Below are 24,366 nucleotides of genomic sequence, written 5' to 3'. Positions count from 1 at the left end.
CATTTTTATAAATATTCAAATATAAATTAATTATATAAATAAAGAGTATTTTAATACGTACTGTAGAGACAATATGTTTTTATAGTCTCTCTTGGGGGCATATTCAATTGTGAGCGTTACTCACAAAAGTAACGCGCCCCGCGCACTATTACCATCATTACAGTACATTTCACGCTGGATTTCAGCTCGCGGCTCAGGGAGTTGCGTAATAACGGTAATACTTTTTCCGCAACGGAAACCGCCAACAATTGAATATGCCCCTTAGTGTCATACAGTTGATTTGTGCTAGTCAGTGGCACTCATACATGTAATTTTTATATCAAAGACTATGCCTGGCCGCGTCCAGGAGATTCTGGAGGGCAGGAGGGGATGTATGGGTGGAGGGGGCGGAGCTTTGCGATTTGCATCATTTTGCCCCCGACCCTGGTGACGTAATGCCTGTCGGTCATCAATATCAGTCGGCTCTTACACCTGCCCTATACTAGGTGTAAATGATGCAGCTAAAAACAAGCGGACTTACAGCAAACACAGGAAACGCCCTCACTGTACATGGCTTAGGTTATCCCCCTTCTCCATTCCTCCTTTCATATCGTAGGCAGTCGTAAGTGTCATTTGCGTTCAGGCATAAAACACCTGCATTTGCCTTCATTGGTGTAAGGTCCCTTTCTAGGTATGTGCAAAGCTATTTCATACAAGATACGCTCTGCAAACAGACTTCTATAGGAACATGAATCCGGTCCATTGTATTCACCAGCCGCCAGTACAAACTATCCTAACTGAACAAATAATAATGTAGTATTAAAAGAAAAATGTGCTGTGAGCAGTTCAAACATTTTACTTTACACAACAATTCCCCCAGGACACCACCATTTAAATATTTGCCCCTGTGCAGGCTGGACGGGAACACGGACTCTGATCATGTGGATGGGAACACGGACTCTGATCATGTGGATGGGAACACGGACTCTGCCCATGCGCAGGCTGGACAAGAACACGGACTCTGATTATGTGGATGGGAACACAGACTCTGATCATGTGGATGGGAACACGGACTCTGATCATGTGGATGGGAACACGGACTCTGCCCATTTGCAGGCTGGGCAGCCTATTTGGACAATGACATTTTAGTGGTAGGTCCCCCTTACAAATTTTAATCTCAGTTTATGAAGAACACAATACTTATGATTCTCTATTATGTAAATCACAGCATTTTTATCTTAATGTTTTAAGTCTAAAAAAATTTCAAATACCTTTGCAAGTCCATGTATCATATATATATATATATATATATATATATATATATATATATATATATATATATATATATATATATATATATATGTTTTTCCAGAGGGTTTTCCAACCCCTTCTTAAAACTGCATACACTATTAGCCACAACTACATCTTCTAGAAGCTGATTGGTAGAACTGAGCAGTGGAACAGGCCGCCTAGCAGTGGTGCAATGTTCCGGAAATACAATCTAAGGGTTCCATTCTGAGTCCCAATTCCACTGGTGGCATTCCGCACTGTAGGCCTGATTCAGAGCAGAACGTTCGCCCGTTTGCATAGTGCAAATTGCTTGATTTCACTTATGTCCAGAAAAAATTCCACAAGTTCCTACACCGAGTTGGACTCATCCACAAATGCGCCTAAAGACATAGGCCACAGCAAGGGCGTGTTTGCGGTATTGAGAGCCAACGCAGACCTGAAAGCAGATGCAGATATGCCTTTTATAGCCATATTACACACTGATGATGATATCACTAGCACTAGCTAATTGGCTGATTGTGATTTTACCTCTGAAGCTGCTGGATGCTTTCTACATTGCTCATGTTTACACTATAGGATTTTGTGTATTTTTTAAAAAATATTTTTTGATACTTTCATTTGTACACGATAAGGAAGGTGTCACGATCCAGCACTGACGTCATGACGTCTGTGTGATGAATGGTTAATCAAAAACAACCACCTAGTCTGTTTAAAAATGATTAAAACTCTCACTGTCTGTTCCACACACTAACTTTGCCTTATTGATTATGCTCCCACCAGGTTTTTTTTGTGAACAGCTGACACTCTTACTTAGGAAGCCTTTGATTCTCCCTTTAAACTTATCTATCACAATTTACTTTCATCACAGAGTTATCATAAACCAAATGATCTCCCCTGACCCAGAGTTATCATAAACCAAATGATCTCATCTGTTTAAATTATGTAGCCTTTCTTAAATCAAACTAAGTCTCACACGTAAAACACAGAGGCCTGAACTTATTAAGTGCAGTTTAATATGGAAAATAAATCGATAATGCTCAAGATGAAGACAATTAATAAAATGACATACAAAGTTAGGATTTAATCATTTCTGGTAACATAAAAAGGAATAAACAATAACAAATGGTAAACTCAAAAATGACCATTATCTGCTTGATGGGATAAGAGGAATAGTGGAACACTTCTCAATATGAAATTGTCTCTCAAAAGTGAACATACCTGTTAGATTTACAGGGCATTTTAAACATGCTGCAGGTACCCACAGCTCCCCTTCCTGTGATGTCAGACATACAAAGTCTGTGTAAATGCAAATTAATTTCTTCTGAAATTTTTCAAACACCTTTTATGTCTGGGTTTATTTACACTGGCCTAACTTCTTGCCAGAATGTCTTACAAAGATGATATTACATCCGCACAACAGGCCATAAGTTTCCCTTCATTTGTATACCAAACGTGACTCCTGTAAGTATGAGAAAATATGACATTTGCCTATTCTGCTTACTCCCTTTCATTCAAACTTACCCCAGCTGCTCTGTCATCCAGTTGAGATGCCCTGAGATATCACAGAATCACCAAGAATGTGAGAGGTCTGTTTTTGGATATTATTGATATTGATATAACCTTAGAGAGAGATTTCAAGGGCTTTTAGCTTTTACGACCCATGCCATAAATTAGTATTGGGCACTTATCTGTAACTACATGTCTGGAGCACTCTATCCATAAATACATCATGGGTAGAGCAGAGGAAACCAAATCAAAGAGATGTTGTAATTAACTCTCCCTCTACTCGGTTTTAACCCATGGCTGGACACAGATTTCTCAGAAATCTCAGCCACACTTAGCTAATACTATGAATTAAGACACAAACACATATTTGCAGTTTTATATGACTAGTAAAGCTTGCATATGACAGCATGATATATCTGTTGTATTATATGAAGCCTAACAGCAAATTTTTTCCAAATGTTTACAAAGTATTATTGCGACCCGGTACATAGGCCACAGATCCAGGGCTGGACGTATCTTGAGATATGTGCGTCTCGGCAAATGGGCTTAAATATGCTATTTTTGCATTTGCCGTTTTGGGCCTTAAATTATACCCAGGTTGTTTAACTCTGTATCAGCCCCTATATATGTAAATTCTGCATTTTTGCCCAAAACTGTACATCACCCACCCTAAAATAGTGTTTCAGATGGCTAGAAAATAAAATGCTATGGATACAATTTGAGAGCACAATGTGCTATGTTTCTCTGCTCAATCTGGCACATAAGTGTGTATAAAACACATATTTTAAGGGCTGCACCACTTAAAAATTTTAGTTTTTTATAAAAAAAAAAATATATAAATACACCTGTCTGGCATCAATAGGGTTAAGTTACCTGTATAACCTGATTCTCATATATAGGAGTTTTGTCTTCACAGGGAAATAAATTCAAAATAAATCATGTGACAAAAGTGGGCAGGGCTGGAATGTTAAGTACCCTTGCGGGCTTGGGCGATAGACAGGGGCATAACAATAGCTATATGCATAGCTCCAATATTGTCCTGCAGGTAATTAGGAAAAATGTAGGGAGTTGGGGGAGTAGCCAGCGCTAGGCTGCCCCCAATCCTCCTCTCCTACCCTGAAAACAACCTTGAATTAACCTGCGCACCAGAGACATCTACCGCACTAACTTAGAGATTGTGCTGTCCACTATGTGCAGTAAAATCGCATCTAACCACAGAGGGGCCTATAGAAGTAAAATTGTAATTTAAGTAAAGCCTAACGCAGGAGAGATCAGAGTTATCTCCTGCATTAGGCAAAGTACCGAACAATCCAGCAGTTCAAATAATACTCAATGGGGACTGCAGTGTGGCCAATTTTATGAAGCTCAAACAGCTTGTACCCAATGGCTAACACGTGACAAGAGTATCCCAGGAGAGGGATCTTTGGATCTTTCTCCGGCAGCCTCGCTGCTCTTCCTTGCGCTGTTTCACTCATTCCTAGGTCACGCAAACGCAGTAAAGACTCCGGGTCAGAACCTGGAGTCTTCCAAAAAAAAAAGAGTAATCGCCGGGACAGCCTCCTATCGAATGCGCTGTCCCGACATGACTTTTATAGAAAATTTAACCAAAAATTCATCTGTTATCATTGCGGTACTTAACGGGGCAAAAAGATGGCAATTCTTAAATAGGCCCCGCAGTTTCCTAGGCTAATAAATGCGTCAGCATAAATCATCCATACGCCATTAGCCTATTCACAGAACGATGTTGTGGTTAGGAGAAGAGGGGACGGGACCCCTTAAAATGTGACGATAGGGCCCCTTTATTCCTAGCCATGCCCCTGGCGAAACCTAAAGAGCATCATCGACATCCACTAGAATTAAGGGCTGGTTCAGATTGACAGTACGACACACCTGCATATGTGTCTGGGTCACCTCACATGACACACCGGTTCTACATCTATCGCGCTCATCTGGAACTCACATCACAACTTTAGCTCAGGCTAGAAATGGTTGCCATGGAGACATTAATCTTTATCCTCTTTGCCTGCTAAGCATTCCGCCACACGGGTCACCATACCCCCCCCTCCCGATAATCAGAGGTGGGAAACGGGGAAGCGTCCTCAGAGGGTGACACTGGGGTCTTCTCAGGAGACCGGGGGGAAGGTGCCAGTCTCTGGCTGGATGATGCTGTGCACTCGGAGTGACCGGCTGGGGCGAGGGGGAGAGGGAGAGCAGATAATAGTTACTGCAGCCTGGGATTTACTGGGATTTACTCTCAGCGGTGTTTAAGATTTGCATAGCAATTCCTCTAAACCTCTTTGCTGCTGGAATTGCCTGGCTTGGGTTTATTGCCACCTAAATATCACAATCCTCTCTCTATCCTCCAATTCCACTTTCTGCAGATCTCTTTCACAATCCTATCTATTTTTATCAATTCAATTCTGGTCTCCCTTGATACCTACATCACCAATCTCTGTTCACATACAGTCAGGCTGTGGCTGCCAGTGGTTATTGATCAGTTCAGAGAGACAGTGCATGCTGGCAGATGCAGTTTTACTATACATCATCATCATTTATTTATATAGCGCCAGCAAATTCCGTTGCACTTTACAAGAGAAAACTAAATGATTTTACTCTGTCTTTGTATATATATTAATGTGTTTATATAGATGAAGATATGCCCATGTATCACTATATTACTTCTATGTCTGCCTGTTCCACGTACACTCTTATTTGGATACAGAAGGACGGGATAGGGTTATTCTGAACCGCATTCAAATCTTCACCACCAATTACAGTGATGATGGGAGCTGGGGGGCAAACCGTTTTCACTTTAAATTGAGATGGATAAAATCTCAGAGTAATACAACTTATACCCTGAATACGTTCACTGAAAATCAGCTGTTCAGTGAAACCCTGACACACTTTTTTATTAACCTTTTAACACCATCATCACCAGATCGCACAGTGTGTTATTTCATTAACAATAAATAGTAATAAATAAAAAGTTGCTGTTAGGAGGTGATCGTTTGTAACTCTCTATTAACGATATGGTCTCCTTGCCTCCAGCTGCTTGAGCACAGACAAAGGAGAAGATCTACAGGCTCATATGTGTCACGAGCGCCGCCGCGGCTCACGTCCTGCGCCCCCTGCCGTCACCTTGACGACCGGGACGTCATTTCCGGAGTCTGCCCGGCCGTTGCCAATGCAACGGTCGGACGCCAGTGGTTCTAGCGCCGCGTCCCGGCAACAGGGGACAGCCGGGCACGTGCACAAGCAATGATATAGCCTGTGGGCTAATTAGGTTTTATTATGCAATCAAGCAGGGCTGTTCAGGATTTCAGAGCTAGGCTCTGATTGGTCTATGCCTGTATTTAAGGCAGTGAGGTCTGCAGCCTTTTGTTATAAGTTCTGCTGACCTGCTCTGCTCCTTGTTCTTGTCCTGTGGATATTCTGTTGGATTGCCTGTGTATGACCCATTGCCTGGATTTGGACCCTGCCTGTGTTTCTTGTGACCCCGACCCCTGGCGTGTTTACCGACTTTCCTGTTTGCTCGTGACCCTTGACCTCGGCTTGTTTATTGGATTCGCTGTCTGCTGCCGGCCCTCGACCATTGCCTGGACTTCACTCCGCTTTCCTGGGTTCTCCCCAGCCGATACGCACTTCACGACCCTCTGTTAGTCTGCGGCCAAGCCTGTCCCCACCACTAGGGGCTCCAGTGAACACCAGACTGGCAGAGCAGACTCCGGGTTGTGCTGTAGAGAGGGGTTCCTAACAATATGTAGCTGTGTTCAGACTTCAATGATTATTACACAATCCAATCACAAAATAATGGGCACTGGAGGAAGCCTGTTTTTTGAATGCACGTAAATTACAGGTGAGCACACCTGGTGCTTCTTGCCTTCAGCAGAACACACCTAACAATTTCTTTATGTAAAGAGATTCTGATGTAGATTGTATTCTGAAACACTTTCAAATTAGTCATTGGGCTATTCTTACACTTTCAGTGTTATAACCCTGCAGTACTCCCAGCAACTGGAGTATGTAAAAATAACACCCCGAGGGCGGCCTGTATAGTTCATATATAGCATGAGATAAACAGATCAGATGAGCAACATAGAAGCACAGTAAGTACAACACAGAAGAGTGTATATACACTATACAAGTACTGATTCCTTCGCTAACAGAAGGTGACAGGAAACAAATGCTTGATAAAGCCGATATCCTATTACCTATATCCTCTTACCCAAATCCATATCCTCTTACACATATACTGAATATATCCTATTATGGATAAACACATCCAATTATCGATGTGCCCGGTCAGCTCACATTGGCTTCTGCAATAGACTGGACTAGATCTGGAGGAGAAGGAGGATGACCAGAAATCCTCCATTAGGAAAACAATGTTATCTATATTTACATGTTCTCTACAACTGAGGGAGGGGAGGTTCATTTCTTTAAAAGGAATGGGGGGGGGGGGGTCATGCGTGCTTCCTTAGAGGTCTCAAGTAATCACAATGTCTGCTCCCTACAGACACATTTCAGTGAGTACCAGAATAAGCAATCAATAAGTAGAATAAGCAAAAAGGAATTCGAAACCTCTCCATTAAAATGTAAGAAAGTCAACATGTATCGACTGATCTGCAAAAAACTCTATTAAGGAGAAAGAAGAGAAACAGACAGGCAAATGAAGGAAGTAATGCAAGCACAAGCCTATATCAACTGACAAGCAAGACAAAACAGAATCCAGCATGCTAAGGGTCAATTATGTAAATGGTGGACAAGGCAGAGGGACCTGCGGATGTTTTGCCAGCAGTAATGTCATCACAGAATGGGTAATACAAGGACCTCCTCAGCCATAGACAGCAAGAGGGGGAGGGGTGCTTTGCTTTTCCCACCACCATCAATTGTGGGATTAGCCACGTTCCGCTCCTCCCATTCACCAGAATAAAGGACATGAATGTTCCACGGGTAAATATGATGCACCCAATCAGACGGCTTGTTCCATTTTCTATCAAAATGACAGCTCCGGATTGGTTGCTGTGAGTTTACTGCCCACTCATTGGTGCCCCAGTTTTCCTAAAATTTTCATCCATCGGAAAAATGGGAATAAAAACATGACAAGTACTCAACAATGTGTTTTATATAAATATAGCTGAAATAACGTTGACATAATTCCCTTCCTCTTTAGGATGTAGAGAACATTAGCAATTGTGCATGCTTTTTTAGGTTCAACTTTACTGACCAACAGAGCTGACAATCAAATTGGGGAATAGACTAGTGGCAAGATGTAGTGTTTGGGAGCCAACACAATATTTCTGGTGTCGTTTATTTACAGTCGTATAATTTAGATGTACTGTTCTCTATCCATTGAGGGTGCTTTGAAACAGTTAAACAAGATATTCTGTACTGTATGGATGCAGCAAACTGTTCTGGAGCCACATTTGATCCTAACATATAATCTCCCCCTGCTCATTATCTCTTCAATGCCATATTACGCTTTCACAAAACCAACGTGATATGACCGCCAGTTGGAAAGTAAAATATAGAGTCTGGTCTGGATATACACACACGTGTACCCATGGCACAGAACACACAGTGATCTGACACAGACAGGTCTGTAATTACTCCTCCATACTGGGGGGTCAGGATAGGCGTACATCTAACCAGCTGTTCAGCTGCCTCCACAGTCACCAGTGTTCCCTCTAAGCAATCTGGGAATGCTAGGGTTAAAAGCTGAACTCCTTAGCAGAAAGCTGCTGTGTGGGGTTGCACTGAACAGCGGCGGAGATCCTGCTCGATTAAACTTTTAACTCTTTATTTACAGTTAAAGGAAAGAGTGCCAATAAGTGGCCAGCAAACAACAAGAAGCTGGGAGGTTAGGCTGGGAGTTATAGTTCAACAAGTGCTCACCCACAGTGTTATTTTGAATTCAAATAGTGAGTCTTCTTTTTGTGGCATCAATTATCAATTTATCAGACCAACGTAACAGCCTGTTATTCTATAGCATGAAGAATAAACAATTAAGTCAGGGCCAAGAAGTAGTTGCTGTTGGCTCTTTTTAAATTCCCAGTATCACAAACCTGATGTACTCCCAATTACTGGAGTAGTGACAGTACCTTTAAACCGTATCACAGGTTTAAATAATTTCCCTTAATGAGAAAGGTAAAGTATCACCAGAAATATACACATCAGAATACAGATACACTCAGGACAAACACCTCTTTACTTAATGCTCCTCCAGGGTCTACCTCTTGCGCTTTAACACTTGCTGTGGTGGAGAGAGATATTTCATTTTCGTCATGTTGGAATTTAGGATAAAAATACTACTTAAATGGCGATAATTAGACCATTTTATCACTTTTTACTTAATACAATATACCATTTTGAGTGTTGGAAAGACTCCGTAGAATATAAAATAGTAAACTGATATTGACAATCGGGTAACTCTAGCAAGAGACTTTCTACATTCTCTAATGTAGCTGTATCCAGGCTTCAGACCACTATTAGTGATAATGCTAAGTATCCATTGTTTGCCGCATAGTGAAATGTGAGGTTGAGATGAATGGGCCTATTTATCAAATGCAAAAAAATGTTCTCGCCGGACATAGGCTTTTCTTTCTCGATACCGCCGGAGAAACGATTTGCCGAGTCTGGTGAGCAAAAGTTTCCCATGCAAAACATGGGGAAGTCTATTTAACAAGTAACGGCGCCATCCTTCTGCTATCGCCATCTCAAGTGCGGAAGATTATTACCTCTTTACATTAAAGCCTAATAAACACTGCATCATATTTACCTACAAAAAGGTATAGATTTCAGATTTTAGCTTCACTACACTAACAGTATCTTATGGTATACCTCTATAAAATTGTTTACTCATAATGGCTGTATGCAACTTGTAAAAAATGCAATGTCTTTACTAGTGTATCATCATCATCATCATCTATTTATTTATTTATATAGTGCAAATAAATTCCGCTGCGCTCTACAGAGAAGTCATTCACATCAGTCCATGCCCCATTGGAGTTTACAATCTAAATCCCCTAACACACACACACACAGACCAAGAGAAACTAAGGGCAATTTAGTAGCAGCCAATTAACCTACCACTATGTGTTTTTGGAGTGTGGAAGGAAACCGGAGCACCCGGAGGAAACCCACGCAAACACGGGGAGAACATACAAACTCCACACAGATAAGGCCATGGTTGGGAATCGAACTCATGACCCCAGTGCTGTCAGGCAGAAGTGCTAACCACTGAGCCAATCACTGTACAATATAAATAGAGATTAAAAGAATATATATTGCAGCGCTGTACATTGCATGTTGCTTTCCTATATAGCACAGTGTAAATGCAATAAAGGATAAACACAGAGAGACTGCAGAGCACAGGTAGGCAACCTGCGGCTCTATAGCCTGCGTAGAACTATAGGTCTCAGCATGCCCTGGCCAGCTGGTGACCCGCTAGATGGCCAAGCCTGGACTATAAACTGTTCGGTTAATTAGAAAGTCATATAAAGAAACAACAGTACAGAGGTGAAGGAGAAGAAACAGGAAACGTATGCACCAATGCAGGCTGGCATATAAGCCGGGCACAATCACCCACCTCCTCACAAGCCTGGGTGTTCTCTCCTCCAACATCCCCACATCTGCTTCATGAAGATCTCAGCAGGGACAGGCAGCTTCCTCAGCTTGTTTTGTTTTGGTTTTTAAGAGCAATCTACATCCCCCCCCCCCCCCCCAACCTCTTACCCTTCCCTGACTTCAGCCTGTGCTGCTGGATTCCTGAGGTGTGCGGAACGCCCTTGCCCCAAGATTGCTTTCAGATTCTGAGGCAGATCCTTTTACTGTCCTCGGGGAGGCCTTGATGTCACGGAAGCCATGCCTTGCTCTCCACTTCCCCTTATCTACCGACCTGCATACAGTGTATATTTAGCAACACGTTCTAAAATTAGGGACATTGAAAAAATGCGCAGTGTGTGACTGACATACCGAGGTAGTTTCGTTTTGGCTGCAATCTGTCTCCTCTCACTGTACATTAACACAAAACATCTGATTCATCATCGGGTGTTTTTAGAACTTATTTTGGCACAATATATAGTTACATCATTTTCTGGATCTGTATTTACACACTGGCAAGTGGAAGTACAACATCCTGAAAATATATGCTGCTATATATATATATATATATTTTTTTTTTTTTGGGTAACAACAAAATATTGAAATGGTAAACAGTTGTTTTTTTTAAATCTTTTTATGTTGTTGTTGTTTGGATACTCATATTTCTATGCAATATTATACTATAAGATGAAGGTTTCCATTTGAGAATGGTACTAAACGAATAATAAGACTTTTTTTTGGCATGTGGAAGAAAATGAACTGTAGTATCTCACCTTCCCTTGACTGGAAGAACAGCTTTGTTTAAAGGAAAGACATTGTGCAACATTTGCTCACGGCACACTGCCATATTACTAAGAGAATCCATCTCACATCCTGAGTCAGTGACTTTAGTCCATAAATAAACTCTTGCTAGCTACAGACTTTTATTTCCTTTACATATCACACTTCTTAAAACAATATACTATGAGATCACATCATTGTCAGATACACACCATTTACTACTGTAATAAAAGTAATTTTAACTATGATAAGGTTAAGTCTAGCAACAGTTTTATGGAGTATTTTTAGGTTATACTATGAGTAAGGAATAACAAAGTCTGTTATATTTATGCTGTATAAAACTCAATGAAATTAGTGACAGAGGCCATCTTTCTTTTTAAACTACTACAATGCTTACTGGCCATCCTCTGCCTTAGATAAAAGCCCACAGATAACAAGACGTATAGGGACGCAACCACTAAGGGTGAGAGAAAACTACAGTCATGGCCAAAAGTTTTAAGAATGACACAAATATTCTTTTTCACACACTCTGTTGCCTAAGTTTTTATGATGGTAATTTGCATATACTCCAGAATGTCATGAAGAGTGATCAGATGAATTGCAATTAATTCCCTCTTTGCCATGACAATGAACTTTATCCCAAAAACAACATTTCCACTGCATTTCAGCCCTGCCACAAAAGGACCAGCTGACATCAGGTCAGTGATTCTCTCGTTAACACAGGTGATAGTGTTGACGAGGACAAGGCTGGAGATAACTCTGTCATGCTGATTGAGTTAGAACAACAGACTGGAAGCTTTAAAAGGAGGGTGGTGCTTGAAATCATTGTTCTTCCTCTGTTAACTATGGTTACCTGCAAGGAAACATGTGCAGTCATCATTGCTTTGCACAAAAAGGGCTTCACAAGCAAGGATATTGCTGCTAGTAAGATTGCAGCTAAATCAACCATTTATCCGATCATCAAGAACTTCAAGGAGAGAGGTTCAATAGTTGTGAAGAAGGCTTCAGGGCGCCCAAGAACGTCCAGCAAGCACCAGGACCGTCTACTAAAGTTGATTTCAGCTGCGGGATCGGGGCACCACCAGTGCAGAGCTTGCTCAGGAATGGCAGCAGGCAGGTGTGAGTGCATCTGCACGCACAATGAGGTGAAGACTTTTGGAGGATGGCCTGGTGTCAAGAAGGCCAGCAAAGAAGCCACTTCTCTCCAGGAAAACCATCAGGGACAGAGTGATATTCTGTAAAAGGTACAGGGATTGGACTGCTGAGGACTGGGGTAAAGTCATTTTCTCTGATGAATTCACTTTCAGATTGTTTGGGGCATCTGGAAAAACGCTTGTCCAGAGTAGGAAAGGTGAGCGCTACCATCAGTCCTGTGTCATGCCAACAGTAAAGCATCCTGAGACCATTCATGTGTGGGGCTGTTTCTCAGCCAAGGGAGTGGGGTCACTCACAATTTTGCCTAAGAACACAGCCATGAATAAAGAATTGTACCAAACCATCCTCCAAGAGCAACTTCTCCCAACCATCCAAGAACAGTTTGGTGACGAACAATTCCTTTTCCAGCATGATCAAAATTTTGGGTCCATGGCCAGGAAACTCCTCAGACCTTAATCCCATTGAGAACTTGTGGTCACTCCTCAAGAGGTGGGTAGACAAACAAAAACCCACAAATTCTGACAAATTCTAAGCACTGATTAGGCAAGAATGAGCAGCCATCAGTCCAGTGGCGCACGCAGGGGGGGTTTCTGAGTCTCTAGAAACCCCCCCCCCCGCGCTAACTAAGTGGCCACTGTCCTATACAGCAGCCGCGGCACTGTCAAAGAAGCGTCCGTGGTGGTGCTGTATTGTATACAGCACCACCGCAGACGCTTCTTAGACAGCGCCACGGCTGCTGTATAGGACAGCGCTGGCGAAACGGAGCAGCTCTCTCTCTCTGGTTTTTTTTTTTTTTTTTTTCTTTGGGTCGGCGGGGGGAAACCCACCCCCCCCCCCACCCGACAATCCTCCGTGCGCCGCTGCAGTCAGTATGTGGCCCAGAAGTTGATAGACAGCATGCCTAGGCAAATTGCAGAGGTCTTCAAAAAGAAGGGTCAACACTGCAAATATTGACTCTCTGCATAAACTTAATGTAATGGTCAATAAAATCCTTTGACACTTATGAAATGCTTGTAATTTTACTTCTGTATACCATAGCAACATCTGACAAAAAAGTCTAAAACCACTGAAGTAGCAAATTTTGTAAAAAAACCAATACTTGTGTCATTCTCAAAACTTTTGGCCATGACTGTATATCCCTGTGTGAACGGCAGTTGTCACTACAAGTGGAGGTAATACTGGTCTCAAGTCCCCCCGGAAAGGAGCGAATTGACTTATAATTACCGGTAACAAGTTTTGACTGTATTCTAACCAGGATCTGTGACATCTATGTAGAAGAAAGAACTGAGATTAAACTATTTGCAGTAGTTCTATGCTGGACTACTACGCCGACTAGGATATTGTATTTTCTCTCCCTGCACGAACATTGGGATCTACTTTATAGCATCTAGTTTATTTGAGATTGGGACATTACTCCCCCTAAATTGCTGGCAAAGGATTTCCTAGGAGAGTCATACTATATATATGTTGTTTGCCTCCCTCATTTGGATTTATACAAATGAACTCTTATAGTGCTGATAATTCTTTAGAAGCCACGGTATATTGTTTTTTTTTTTATGGAATATACTATTTCTGATGATGCTGATATTTTAATCTGTATATTATATATACTTATAGATGTTTTTCAATTTTTGTTATTTTTGTTTTTCTTGTATGTTATACTTTTTAATAAAATTGTATATATCTGTATGTTGGAGACCAATCCCTCTGGTATTTCTGTATTATAATGTGTCCTAATTAGAACTAGAATTAGTAATCTACATGTCACAGCACTCTATTTTATGTATTTCTAACTATGGAGTCTTATGAAGTATTTTTGCTATGTCACTGTCAACACATCCTGCTTCCTCTTTTGTTCTCCAAAACAAGATACAATTTTGTTAAGTCTCAAGCAAAATATTTAAACATCTTTTTACAGGTTCATAAATCAATGAATAGTCAGAACTGTTTATTATGATTGTAATGCTTCACTATATACACTCCTTATTGAATGATAGTGAAAGGGTAACACAACGTGAAAACTGAAAATGCAGTTTATTAAGTTAAACATTAAAAATTAATATTATTAACCTGAGATCTGTTGTTCCTCCCAATCCAGCAGTCACCCCAATGTCTTTAACGGTGCAGTAATGCTCCCTGCTTACTTGTTTCACACAGACAACTGTATTGTCAAAGCTCCTCCTCCATCACCATCCCATTAATGAAGGGGAGGGGCATTGACAACACGCAGACTGCTTGCAGAAAGGCCTCAGGAGTTGGGGGGGGGGGGGGGGATGTTGCTGGACCCTTACAGACACTGAGTTGCCCACCAGGCTTCAACACCATGTAATTCATATTCAGGGAACATAACCAAATGTATACTATAAAGTGATTTAAAGCTTGCACCGTCACCCTTGAGCCGTACATATCAATTTTATAGAACAAGCAAGCATATATACCAATTAGCAGATTTCCTGCAAAGCTTAAAAACCAAAAGCTTCGAACAGGGCAATTTAATCCCCCTGCCCGCCTCATCCCCAAGAGTTTTCTACTCTGAGAACCCCTAGTATCACCCCAGTATACACGGCACTAGAGCTATAAACAAGGCAAAGGAGCTATAGACCAATACTGCAAAAGGAGCTATAAACATTCCCCACTCCAGAAGAGCCACCGGACCGGCTGATATCGTGTATACTGTCTCACCTGTTCCCTCTCCCCCCCCCCCCCCCCCCACTCCCCATCTTATCTCCTCACAGGTCACGCCACGGAAGAAACAAGGAAACAACCAACAAAAACCGGAACTGGAACATCCGGAACATCCGTCAAGGTAGCACCAACCTTCATAACAACAAAACATAGCGCAGACGTCCCAGGTAAGCCCTTCCAAAAGCGTCTTTACCACCCACTTCACATTCATCATCATCACCATTTATTTATATAGCGCCACTGCTTCCGCAGTGCTGTACAGAGAACTCATTCACATCAGTCCCTGCCCCATTGGAGCTTACAGTCTAAATTCCCTAACACAGACACACACAGACTAGGGTCAATTTATTAGCAGCCAATTAACCTACCAGTATGTTTTTGGAGTGTGGGAGGAAACCGGAGCACCCGGAGGAAACCCACGCAAACACAGGGAGAACATACAAACTCCACACAGATAAGGCCATGGTCGGGAATTGAACTCATGACCCCAGTGCTGTAAGGCAGAAGTGCTAACCACTGAGCCACTGTGCTGCCTACATTCATTCATGGAGCCGGGCCAGGGCTACCTAGAACTGCCCATGAACAGTCCACACATCGGTGACCGAGGTGGACAAGATCTGGCCATCGAGTGCTTGGTTGGATTATTATTGTAGTCAGTGGTGGAAGTGGGGTGCATACAGGTGTATGTCATACCGCCACTTCTCCTACTGCCTTTCATTGTAACACTATCACATTCCATTCACTTACATTCCCATTACCTTTTTCATACCATCACTTCTAAATTTCCACTTCGATCACTGATTATATTATCAACAAGCATTGTGCTCATTTTGCTGCCCACACATGCTGCGATTTCGGGCCAATTACAGCTATAACCAGTAAAATGTAAACTTTTGTGCAAAAAGTTATCCACACAAAATATAGCTATAAAATACATGCTACTGTAGGTTATGTTTAAACTTAAAGAGAGTGTAAACATTTCCATAATCCATCTTTAAAGAAACATGATCTCTACATTGGGAACCTTTATCTAAAGCAGAAAGGCAGAGAAGGATGGATAAACAATCTATAGCTGATACACAGTTCTATCGCAGAGCGAGGGGTGATTGGAGTCTGTCAGTGTTCCAAGCCACAGTGCAAGCTGGCTGTTGGCTTCAGGTACCAGCGCAAGTTCTCAAGTTGGACTCCCCCCCCCCCCCCCCCCTATTTATTTGTGGAGGGCCGTGTAAAAAAACAAACAAATAACCTAAAGTACTTCAGTTGCTTTATATAGGAAAATTACTATTAACATTGAAAAATATATATGACAATTGTGTTATCCCTGGCAAAATTTGATAAGTTCTATGTATATTATTTGGGAAACTGCAGTGGTGTTGGTCAATTGTTCCGATATCAAAGAGTGTAAGATTATCGAAGCTACTTGGTTGCCTGATGCGATCAAAATTGATTAGATCATTATCTGGTATGACCGTTATCACTCTCTGTGTTTGCCGTCATCTCCCCACTGCGCTAACAGACCTCAGAGCCAAGCGCATACCTCCCAACCGTCCCCATTTAAGCAGTTCAATCCCAATGTGAGGCCCCTGTCCCGTCATCCCGGGATAGCTTTGTCCTGATCGGTGGGAAAGTTGGGAACTATTGTCTGATCACTGCCGCTCTGCATGGCGGTGCAGCGGTGAACCGGTGCCATACGCACCAGGGGAGCGAGCAGAGAACTGGGCAGCCTAGCACTACAATTGCGCTAGGCGTACCCCCAGGGTGTGGCTACCCTCACATCGCTATTTGGACAGGCTCCCTGTCCTCATGCCGTCTACCCAAATGTTGGGAGGTATGCCAGCGGCAGAATCGCCTGTGGTCTCCATTACAGATCAATGTCCCAAAACACAAACCAGAAACAGAACCTACGACAAATCCAGGTTTGTATTCATGCCACTATCTATATGCATGATAACATTATCTTGCTCCATTTTCTTGTGTGTAAAATCTGGCAATTCGACACTAACCCCGTCCCTAATAGACCAGGACCTGTAGAGGTAATTTCGTCCCTGTTGTTTTCTTTCTGTTTCTATATGGAATTATCATCAAAGTTGTAATAACAACAGCAATTGTACTGTCAAGAAAAGCCCTGTCCCCCCTTGAATGTTACAATTATCATCATCATCATCACCATTTATTTATATAGCGCCACTGATTGCGCAGCGCTGTACAGAGAACTCACTCGCATCAGTCCCTGCCCCATTGGGGCTTACAGTCTAAATTCCCTAACATACACAGACAGAGAGACTAGGGTCAATTTTGATAGCAGCCAATTAACCTACTAGTATGTTTTTGGAGCGTGGGGGGAAACCGGAGCACCCGGAGGAAACCCACGCAAACACGGGGAGAACATACAAACTCCACACAGATAAGGCCATAGTCGGGAATTGAACTCATGACCCCAGTGCTGTGAGGCAGAAGTTCTACTGAGCCACCGTGCTGCCCTAATAATAGCCCCTGCCCCTGGCTAGTGTAAGTAGTTGCCGTATTTTCCAGGTGAGAGTCACCAGCTCTCACTTGCACCAATGGGAGGTCACCAGCCTACCTCTTCTGCCCAATCAATTATAATATGACTGGATTGCATTAATTTAGTGCATGACCACACTCTGTGCAACGATTGGCCAACTTCCTTACAACTAACTACACTGGCCAATCAAGTCTGTAGCTGTCTCCAAGATCAGGATCATGAAAGTCTTTGCTTGGTTATTACAGGTCATAGAGTATGTGTACTGTACTGCAGTATGTGCACTGTTTGAACCCTGATTCAATAAGCTTCCAGTATTCCTTTACAAACCATCCGTATAACCTGAATTTCACCCTGTGTTTTATGCTCATTCAGCTCAAGGTTGTTACTTGGCTGCATGGAAAATATGTAGCAGGACAGTTCCAGAAAGAAAGAGAAGGTGCCAGCCAGACATTGGAAGGATACGATGTAAATAAAGTGTATTACGAAGAACGAGTCTATTTTTAGCCAGATACAAAACTGTAACAGAAGCTAATGGTATGGCCAATAACACGACATTTAATCTGTCACTATAGAAGCCTATGCATGCTTTCATGAGATCACCAGAGGTAATGTTTCCTTTACATTAATCAATCTGAAAACTCCAGCTGTCAATAACGGAACAGAGGGCAGACTGAGATGAGTAACGCCCGTGTGCCCAGGAATTAATGCCCAGATGGGTGTTATATATGGCAATCAGGGATTGGCATAGGTATTGAACACAGCGCTATTTTAATAAAGGAGCAAATGTGTTATTTCGCTGGCTCACCAGGACGGCAGACTGACCAGTAGACATCCTATCTGTAAACAGGAGACACTGATCATTTAGGGCCTCATTCATCAAGACACATATCTGCCGATTTTGAGCGTAACATACGCAAAATCACTCTACGCATGTGCAGAACCGGGGGATACGACCGGGACACGCAGCCCTGACCACTGCGTCTTCGAATGCAAAGGACACTTCTTACAGCCTGAGATTTGGGGAGTGAACGGAGCAGGGAAGGGTCATAGTTTTGTCATAGTCAATTTACAGTAGGGGCGTGACCTGTCGGTAGCTCGTGAGGACTGGGTTTGAGGATCTCTGTCTTAATCGTTCTGCACATTTTAAACCTGACTCATCTACAGGGGCGCTTTGAGGGGGAAAGTGGGTACAAAGTACTGGGGTGGGTGCCTGTCTGTGTAGTGGGAGGAGTCACCAACTTAGTACCACGCCCTCTTCGGTGGCTATGAAAGGGTCCGCCCTGAGAATTTGGGACCATAATTCCTCTTGGCGGAACACATATTTTTGAGACCTGTGTTTGTATTACATGGTTAAAAACCTCATAATGTGCATTTTTATATTGGTCCCCGTAAACTTAACCTTCCAAAAAAACTGAGAAAAACTGCAGCAAGACGTTTTCAATAGAATGCAACGTTTGTCTTCATCATTGGAAAACGATTATGACAATGGTAATGATGATGATGATGACGATAACACTGTCTGTTTCTTCAGCCCTTCATTTAAAATAAAAAAATCACAGATGCCACAGGGCCCTTATTCCTAGTAGTTTCCTATGTAATCTTTGCCCTGGGCTCAAAAATGACTTAAAACTGCCCCGAGTGAACCAATAGAAGTGGCTCCCAGTCCCTACATTTTAGGGGCATCCACTTCGGAATCCCAGTGACATCATCACTTCCCATCTAGGAGGGTAAATCCCTGGAAATAATATATGCCCCAACTTATACAGCGTGTATCACATGATATCTAATCATATAATCTTACGCTGTTACATAACTTCCACTTAAAAAAAAATATTTATTATAAAATGCAGGAAAAGGGTAAATCTAAGCCACCAATCATTACGTATAAATGTTATTATGGCCCAATAAAAGGACAAACCTATATTTATTTTTTTTTAGATTCTGTATAATGACTAATATTAATATATTAGTGGTGTTGAATAACGCCAGTGAATATTGATAAAGGAGTGAAACGTTGATAGACGTTCCACGTTTGCAGGATTCTGTCTCTGTAACAGAGCTGATTTAGCCGGGAAGGACAGATCCTTTGGATGTATAATGCATCATGTCACACTGCTGTCTCATTAGCAGCTCCTACGGTTTACATGACACTGGCTGCGTTCTGGGATCCGGCATAGTGCAATATTCAACGGTTCATCTCTCCCTTACCAGAATGTCCATACTGAAGGCATATACAGTGTCTTCTGCTGTACCTAGCTAACACCCCCCCTTCCCCTCCCCATAACCCCCCTTCCCCTCCCCATAACCCCCCTTCCCTGCTTTAGTCCTAGCACTCCCCCTCCTCTATACTCTCTGTCACCTTTCTACTTGCGTTCTGGGGGAAGGGAAGGGAACAGGCCAGGGCGTCTGCCAGCAAGATTATAATGTTCATCCTACTATGGATGACAGGAAGAATGTAACAAGTAGATAGATGTATGTTGCATTTCAACAGAATTCCCAAATAATCTAAAGAGGGCAACACAATGGAATTACACCCTGCATAAAATACAATAATCTACCAAGTACACAAACCGATTCTGCACTTTAAAGAACACAAGCCACCAAATAAACATACACACAACAATAAAAGGTAATGCATGTTGCTATGTAACAATGACTAAGAAGGAAAGTAAGAACGTGTGGAAGTTGCAGAAAGACATGTACAATAAAGTATATGAAACTCATTTGGAGGTGGAGACCCCCTTTAAGTCTGAATAGCCCTACTTTAGGGTCACATGCATTGGCGGAATTACGGTCAATGAGTGTTGCGCCCTTGGTCACATGACAAACGGAATGCTGGGAAGACAAGGAGATGTCTGCTTTACTTATACCTGTCTGTAGATACAAATCATGCAGCACCCAGTAAGTAGGATCACTCAGAGCGCCGTCATCTATGGCTGCTCTCAGCCTGTTCAATCATTTCTTTCTTTGTGGTTTTGTCTCTCAAGGTCGTGTGTTACAGAGACGATATCGCTCTTTTTGTAGGAGAAGGTTTTATTCTGTGCTTGTCTTTTATTAATGTGTACTGCCAGAAAAACTAAGCAGACCTGGTAAAGGAACGTATGTAAAGTGGTCCTCACAATTTAACAAGTAACAGGTATTGTGGATAGTCATTTCAAAGTGTGAGCGAGAGCTGCCATTTTGCTTACGTTGTCAAAAGTTAGTATTAAAGGTGAACAAACGTAATTTGTTATTTTTCCTTTGTATTTGTCTCAAGTAAATAATAAAAGGTACCTGCACCATTAATTTACATTTAGTTTTTTGTTGTGGGGACAGCAAGGTATAAAAAAACCATTGTATATCCAGCGCTCCTGTAACATCCTGGATCTTATTTACTGGGGCGAGCCTGTCATGGCTGACAGACATTGTGGTGACTATTCGGGAGCACCCTGTATGGTAACCCACGAGGAATCAAATTCACCTGCTCTATATCCCGAAGGTTACAGCAGTCTGAAGTCACCGCACTTAGAATTCTGGGACATTCCACAGCAGAATTCAATCTTCATAGTGACCATGGCTCCTGTTAGCCAAATGCTGGGGCCTTAATAGCAGCTATTTATTTATTTTACACTTTACACTACACATTCACTTTGCATGATTTTTGTGTTTGTGTGTTGTTCACGTTTCTGGGAAAGAAGGACCCCTATGGGTGACCATCCTTTGCATGTCGTTGGATGCCCCTCCATACAAAAGGGGCTAAAGACTCCAGTCCTTGGGGAAGGCTTTGGCTGACCTCTGGGAAATGGGGCCCACCCGAGCCTTACGGCGGAGGTGGGCCTGATGACCCTTGTCCCTCTCTGGGGCCTTTTGGCTCCTGGGGGGATGAGGAGGAACGGCGTCCTTCACCTTTTGGAGAGGGCCCAAAGGACCAAGCCCCCAGCACTGTGTGAGCACTGCATTGGGTGATTGGGGCCACGCACCAAGGGATTCAATAACAAAAAATGTGTCAGCCATGGTAAAGAGGAGCCAGAGGCTGTGGGAGACAGGAACATGGGAGGTCATATTAAAGTAAAATATACATTTTGGTTAGGTATGGAGACCATATTCTTGTTGCATCACTTTACTTAGCTTCGATAAAGGTGTTAAACCTAGGCAAGCAGAAAGTCATTGTTTTGTCTCTGTCCCATAATCCCCTTATTTCTTCCCAAAGACCTGCTGTCTATACTATTATGTTTATTAATCCTCTCTCAACATAACATCTTAGGGGTGTGATCTAGTGACAAGAGGCAGATCTGCTACCAGTGTGTGTGAGGGGGTAGAAGCATTATATTATGGGGACAAGACTGAGTTTGTAGGCAGAGCCAACATTCATCAGAGGTATGAGCATTGCCCGCAACATAATATATATAATATCTGCAGGGTATCAATACCCTTTGACCTGTCTGAAGGAGTCCAAGCTGTAAGCTACGGAGGAGTGCCTTGTGGGAAACTGAATGCCATCGAGGAACCTGGAAGATGCAGTAAACAGAGCATCCAAGACAAGTATGATGCTTTTGTTTTATATATTCCCAGTTTCAGGTGGCATTCTCTAAAGAGAGGTCGAAAAAATAATAAACACTGTGGGGCAGAAAAAGATGACATTGCTTTGGGCCCAACGAGCCTCCGAGCAGGGACGTCAATCATGTCCTGTTTATGTTTCCATGAGGACTGACATGAGAATATCTCACGTTTAAAAAGAAATAACGTTTCCTGTCCTTGTAACATAAACAGGGAAGGGGGAATAATGAATAAGCCTCAATAGGCAGACTGCTCTTGACATGTGTCCCTGACCTGCTCATTGAACATCATATGTATCAATGGGTCATTTACTGCCATAGCTCATTGCATCATCCGGCTCTCTCTCCCGCAGTCAGCTCCTGGTCCTCAAGGCTGTGAGAGTGGTCACATGATCCCGGCAGCCTATAAGGGAGCCTCGGTGAATGATAGGGTTTGAGATACTGGTAAGACAGGCCCTGTTGATTTAACAAAGGGAGAGGGGGCAATCCGGGACTATCATCAGCATCAAAGCACTAAATTTAGTGATGAATGATTTTGCAACATGAACAGATATTGGCGCTAACATTGTAGTTTAACAAGTGTAAATGAACAGATATGCCCCAGTGGTGTCACTAGCTTCTAATGTATGAATATACTGCATTCTTATTCATATTGGTACAGTGGACAACAGGGCATCTTCCCTGGTACACTTTAACACATGCAAAAAAAACTACTATACCCACAGATAAGTGTCCCTACTTTTCAGGGACAGTCTCAGGTTTTAAAAAGTTGTCCCTGTTCTGGGAAATGTCCCTATTTATCTGCAGTCACCCACTGCAGAATAATCTACACCTTTTTCTGCATGTTAGATCATATCTGCCAACTCTTCCGGAATTTCCAGAAGACTCCCGAATTCCGGAAAGGTCTTCCGGACTCCCGGGAGAGTTGGCAAGTCTTAGATGCCATTCTTACCATCTGGTCTTTTTCTCTAGGCTTCATACATTAATAATTATTGAAGAGGAGTCATTAAAAGTCGTGATTGACTTAGATGCGCTGGTTTAACTGACATGTGTTCTTAAAGAAGATTTCCAGGTGTTAGCAAGAATGGAAAAAGTGTTTTGATGCATTGTTGAGGAAGGTGAACTGCAATGTCCGGCTGCGTCTCCAATGCCAGAACAATAGTATTTATTGTACTTGCCTGCTCTCCCGGAACGTCCGGAGGACTCACGCATTTCGGAGAGTTTTGCCGTAATTCAGACAGAGTAGGCTACCCTCTGCATGTCCTTCTTGTAAAGAAGGTGGGGCCGTGACGATGCGATTCTCCTCATCAGGCATCGCCAAGCGGGTCTTAGTGATGCAAAATGCGTAATCATGGCGCTGCCCCTCACTGAACGATGACGCGATTGCATCATTGCACAGCAGAGGGGGGGGAGGGGGCTGGGATGATGCGATTTGCGTCATTACAACCCCCAAACTTATCCTTATTTAAATGATCATAGCATTTAATTTGCTCTAATTTGATAAGCATAGTTTAGAACCATAAATAAATCCCACGGACAGTGTAGACACTGAGGATAACAGGTACCCCTCTTGCTGTTAGTGATATTAGAATAATTCATGATTTTTAATCATCTTATTAGGAGCTGTGGTTTAGTAAGGAGAAATCTTCAGCCTATGCTATATTCTATTCCAGGAGAGAACTGGGAACCTGCATTGTCAACGTAGCTGACCTAGTTAGCAAACCCTCTCCTGCTCTCAATCTCCCACTATATTGTATGCTTTTATTGTATACTACTAAATAACCAGCTCCAATCCTCATTCAACTCCAGGTGAGTAATGGCCTACATCTTATCCTAGTCACACTCCGGCATCCCAGGTAACATCAAACAGGCTGTATCTACCCACATCTGACCTGTGTCCCAGGTGGGTTACCCGTGCCACCGTCTCCTCTTTGATTTAATTGCTGAAAAGATTATCCACCCACGTCTGTAAACTGAGGGCTTAAATATATGACTGCTAAACAAAAAGGTCACGCAGACAACAGAAAATTTGTGTCACCATCTGTTTCATTTCCACCTGTACTATTTAGATTTAAAACAGGATTTTTCTATATCTGATTCATTGGGGCGACGTAGGATTGGAATTTGCAAGCCTCACAAGTATCCACTCTGGGGGCTGCCATTTAAGACACCGAAAATAAACATTCATGAGAATGCAGCCTAGCAAAGAGGGGAGGTCAGGTGGCAAGTGCGAGAAGGGGCGTGGTCTCCATGGCCCCACCCCTTCCATGATTCACAGCATTGTCCTATGGGGTTGGGGTTTAATGACATGATTTGCCCCATTAAGATCAG

General features: G+C 42.5%; 1 protein-coding gene across 2 annotated transcripts in view; it reads right to left on the bottom strand.

Annotated features, from left to right (window-relative positions):
* Positions 1 to 24,366, bottom strand: part of DGKI (diacylglycerol kinase iota) — a 234,527-nt gene that overhangs the window by 187,147 nt on the left and 23,014 nt on the right. The window contains exon 1 of one of the 2 annotated variants that reach the window (XM_075210400.1): positions 10,364 to 10,468. The exons of the other annotated variant lie outside the window; for it this stretch is intronic. Coding sequence (XP_075066501.1) covers positions 10,364 to 10,398 — 35 coding nt within the window. The 5' untranslated portion in view covers positions 10,399 to 10,468. Of the gene's footprint in view, positions 1 to 10,363; positions 10,469 to 24,366 lie in introns of those variants that run through there. 2 annotated transcript variants of the gene reach the window in all.

Source organism: Mixophyes fleayi, chromosome 4 (genome assembly GCF_038048845.1).
Source record: "Mixophyes fleayi isolate aMixFle1 chromosome 4, aMixFle1.hap1, whole genome shotgun sequence".
Lineage (NCBI taxonomy): Eukaryota > Metazoa > Chordata > Amphibia > Anura > Limnodynastidae > Mixophyes > Mixophyes fleayi.
The sequence above is the reverse complement of the archived record's forward strand: the minus strand, read 5'-3'. Positions and strand labels throughout refer to the sequence as shown.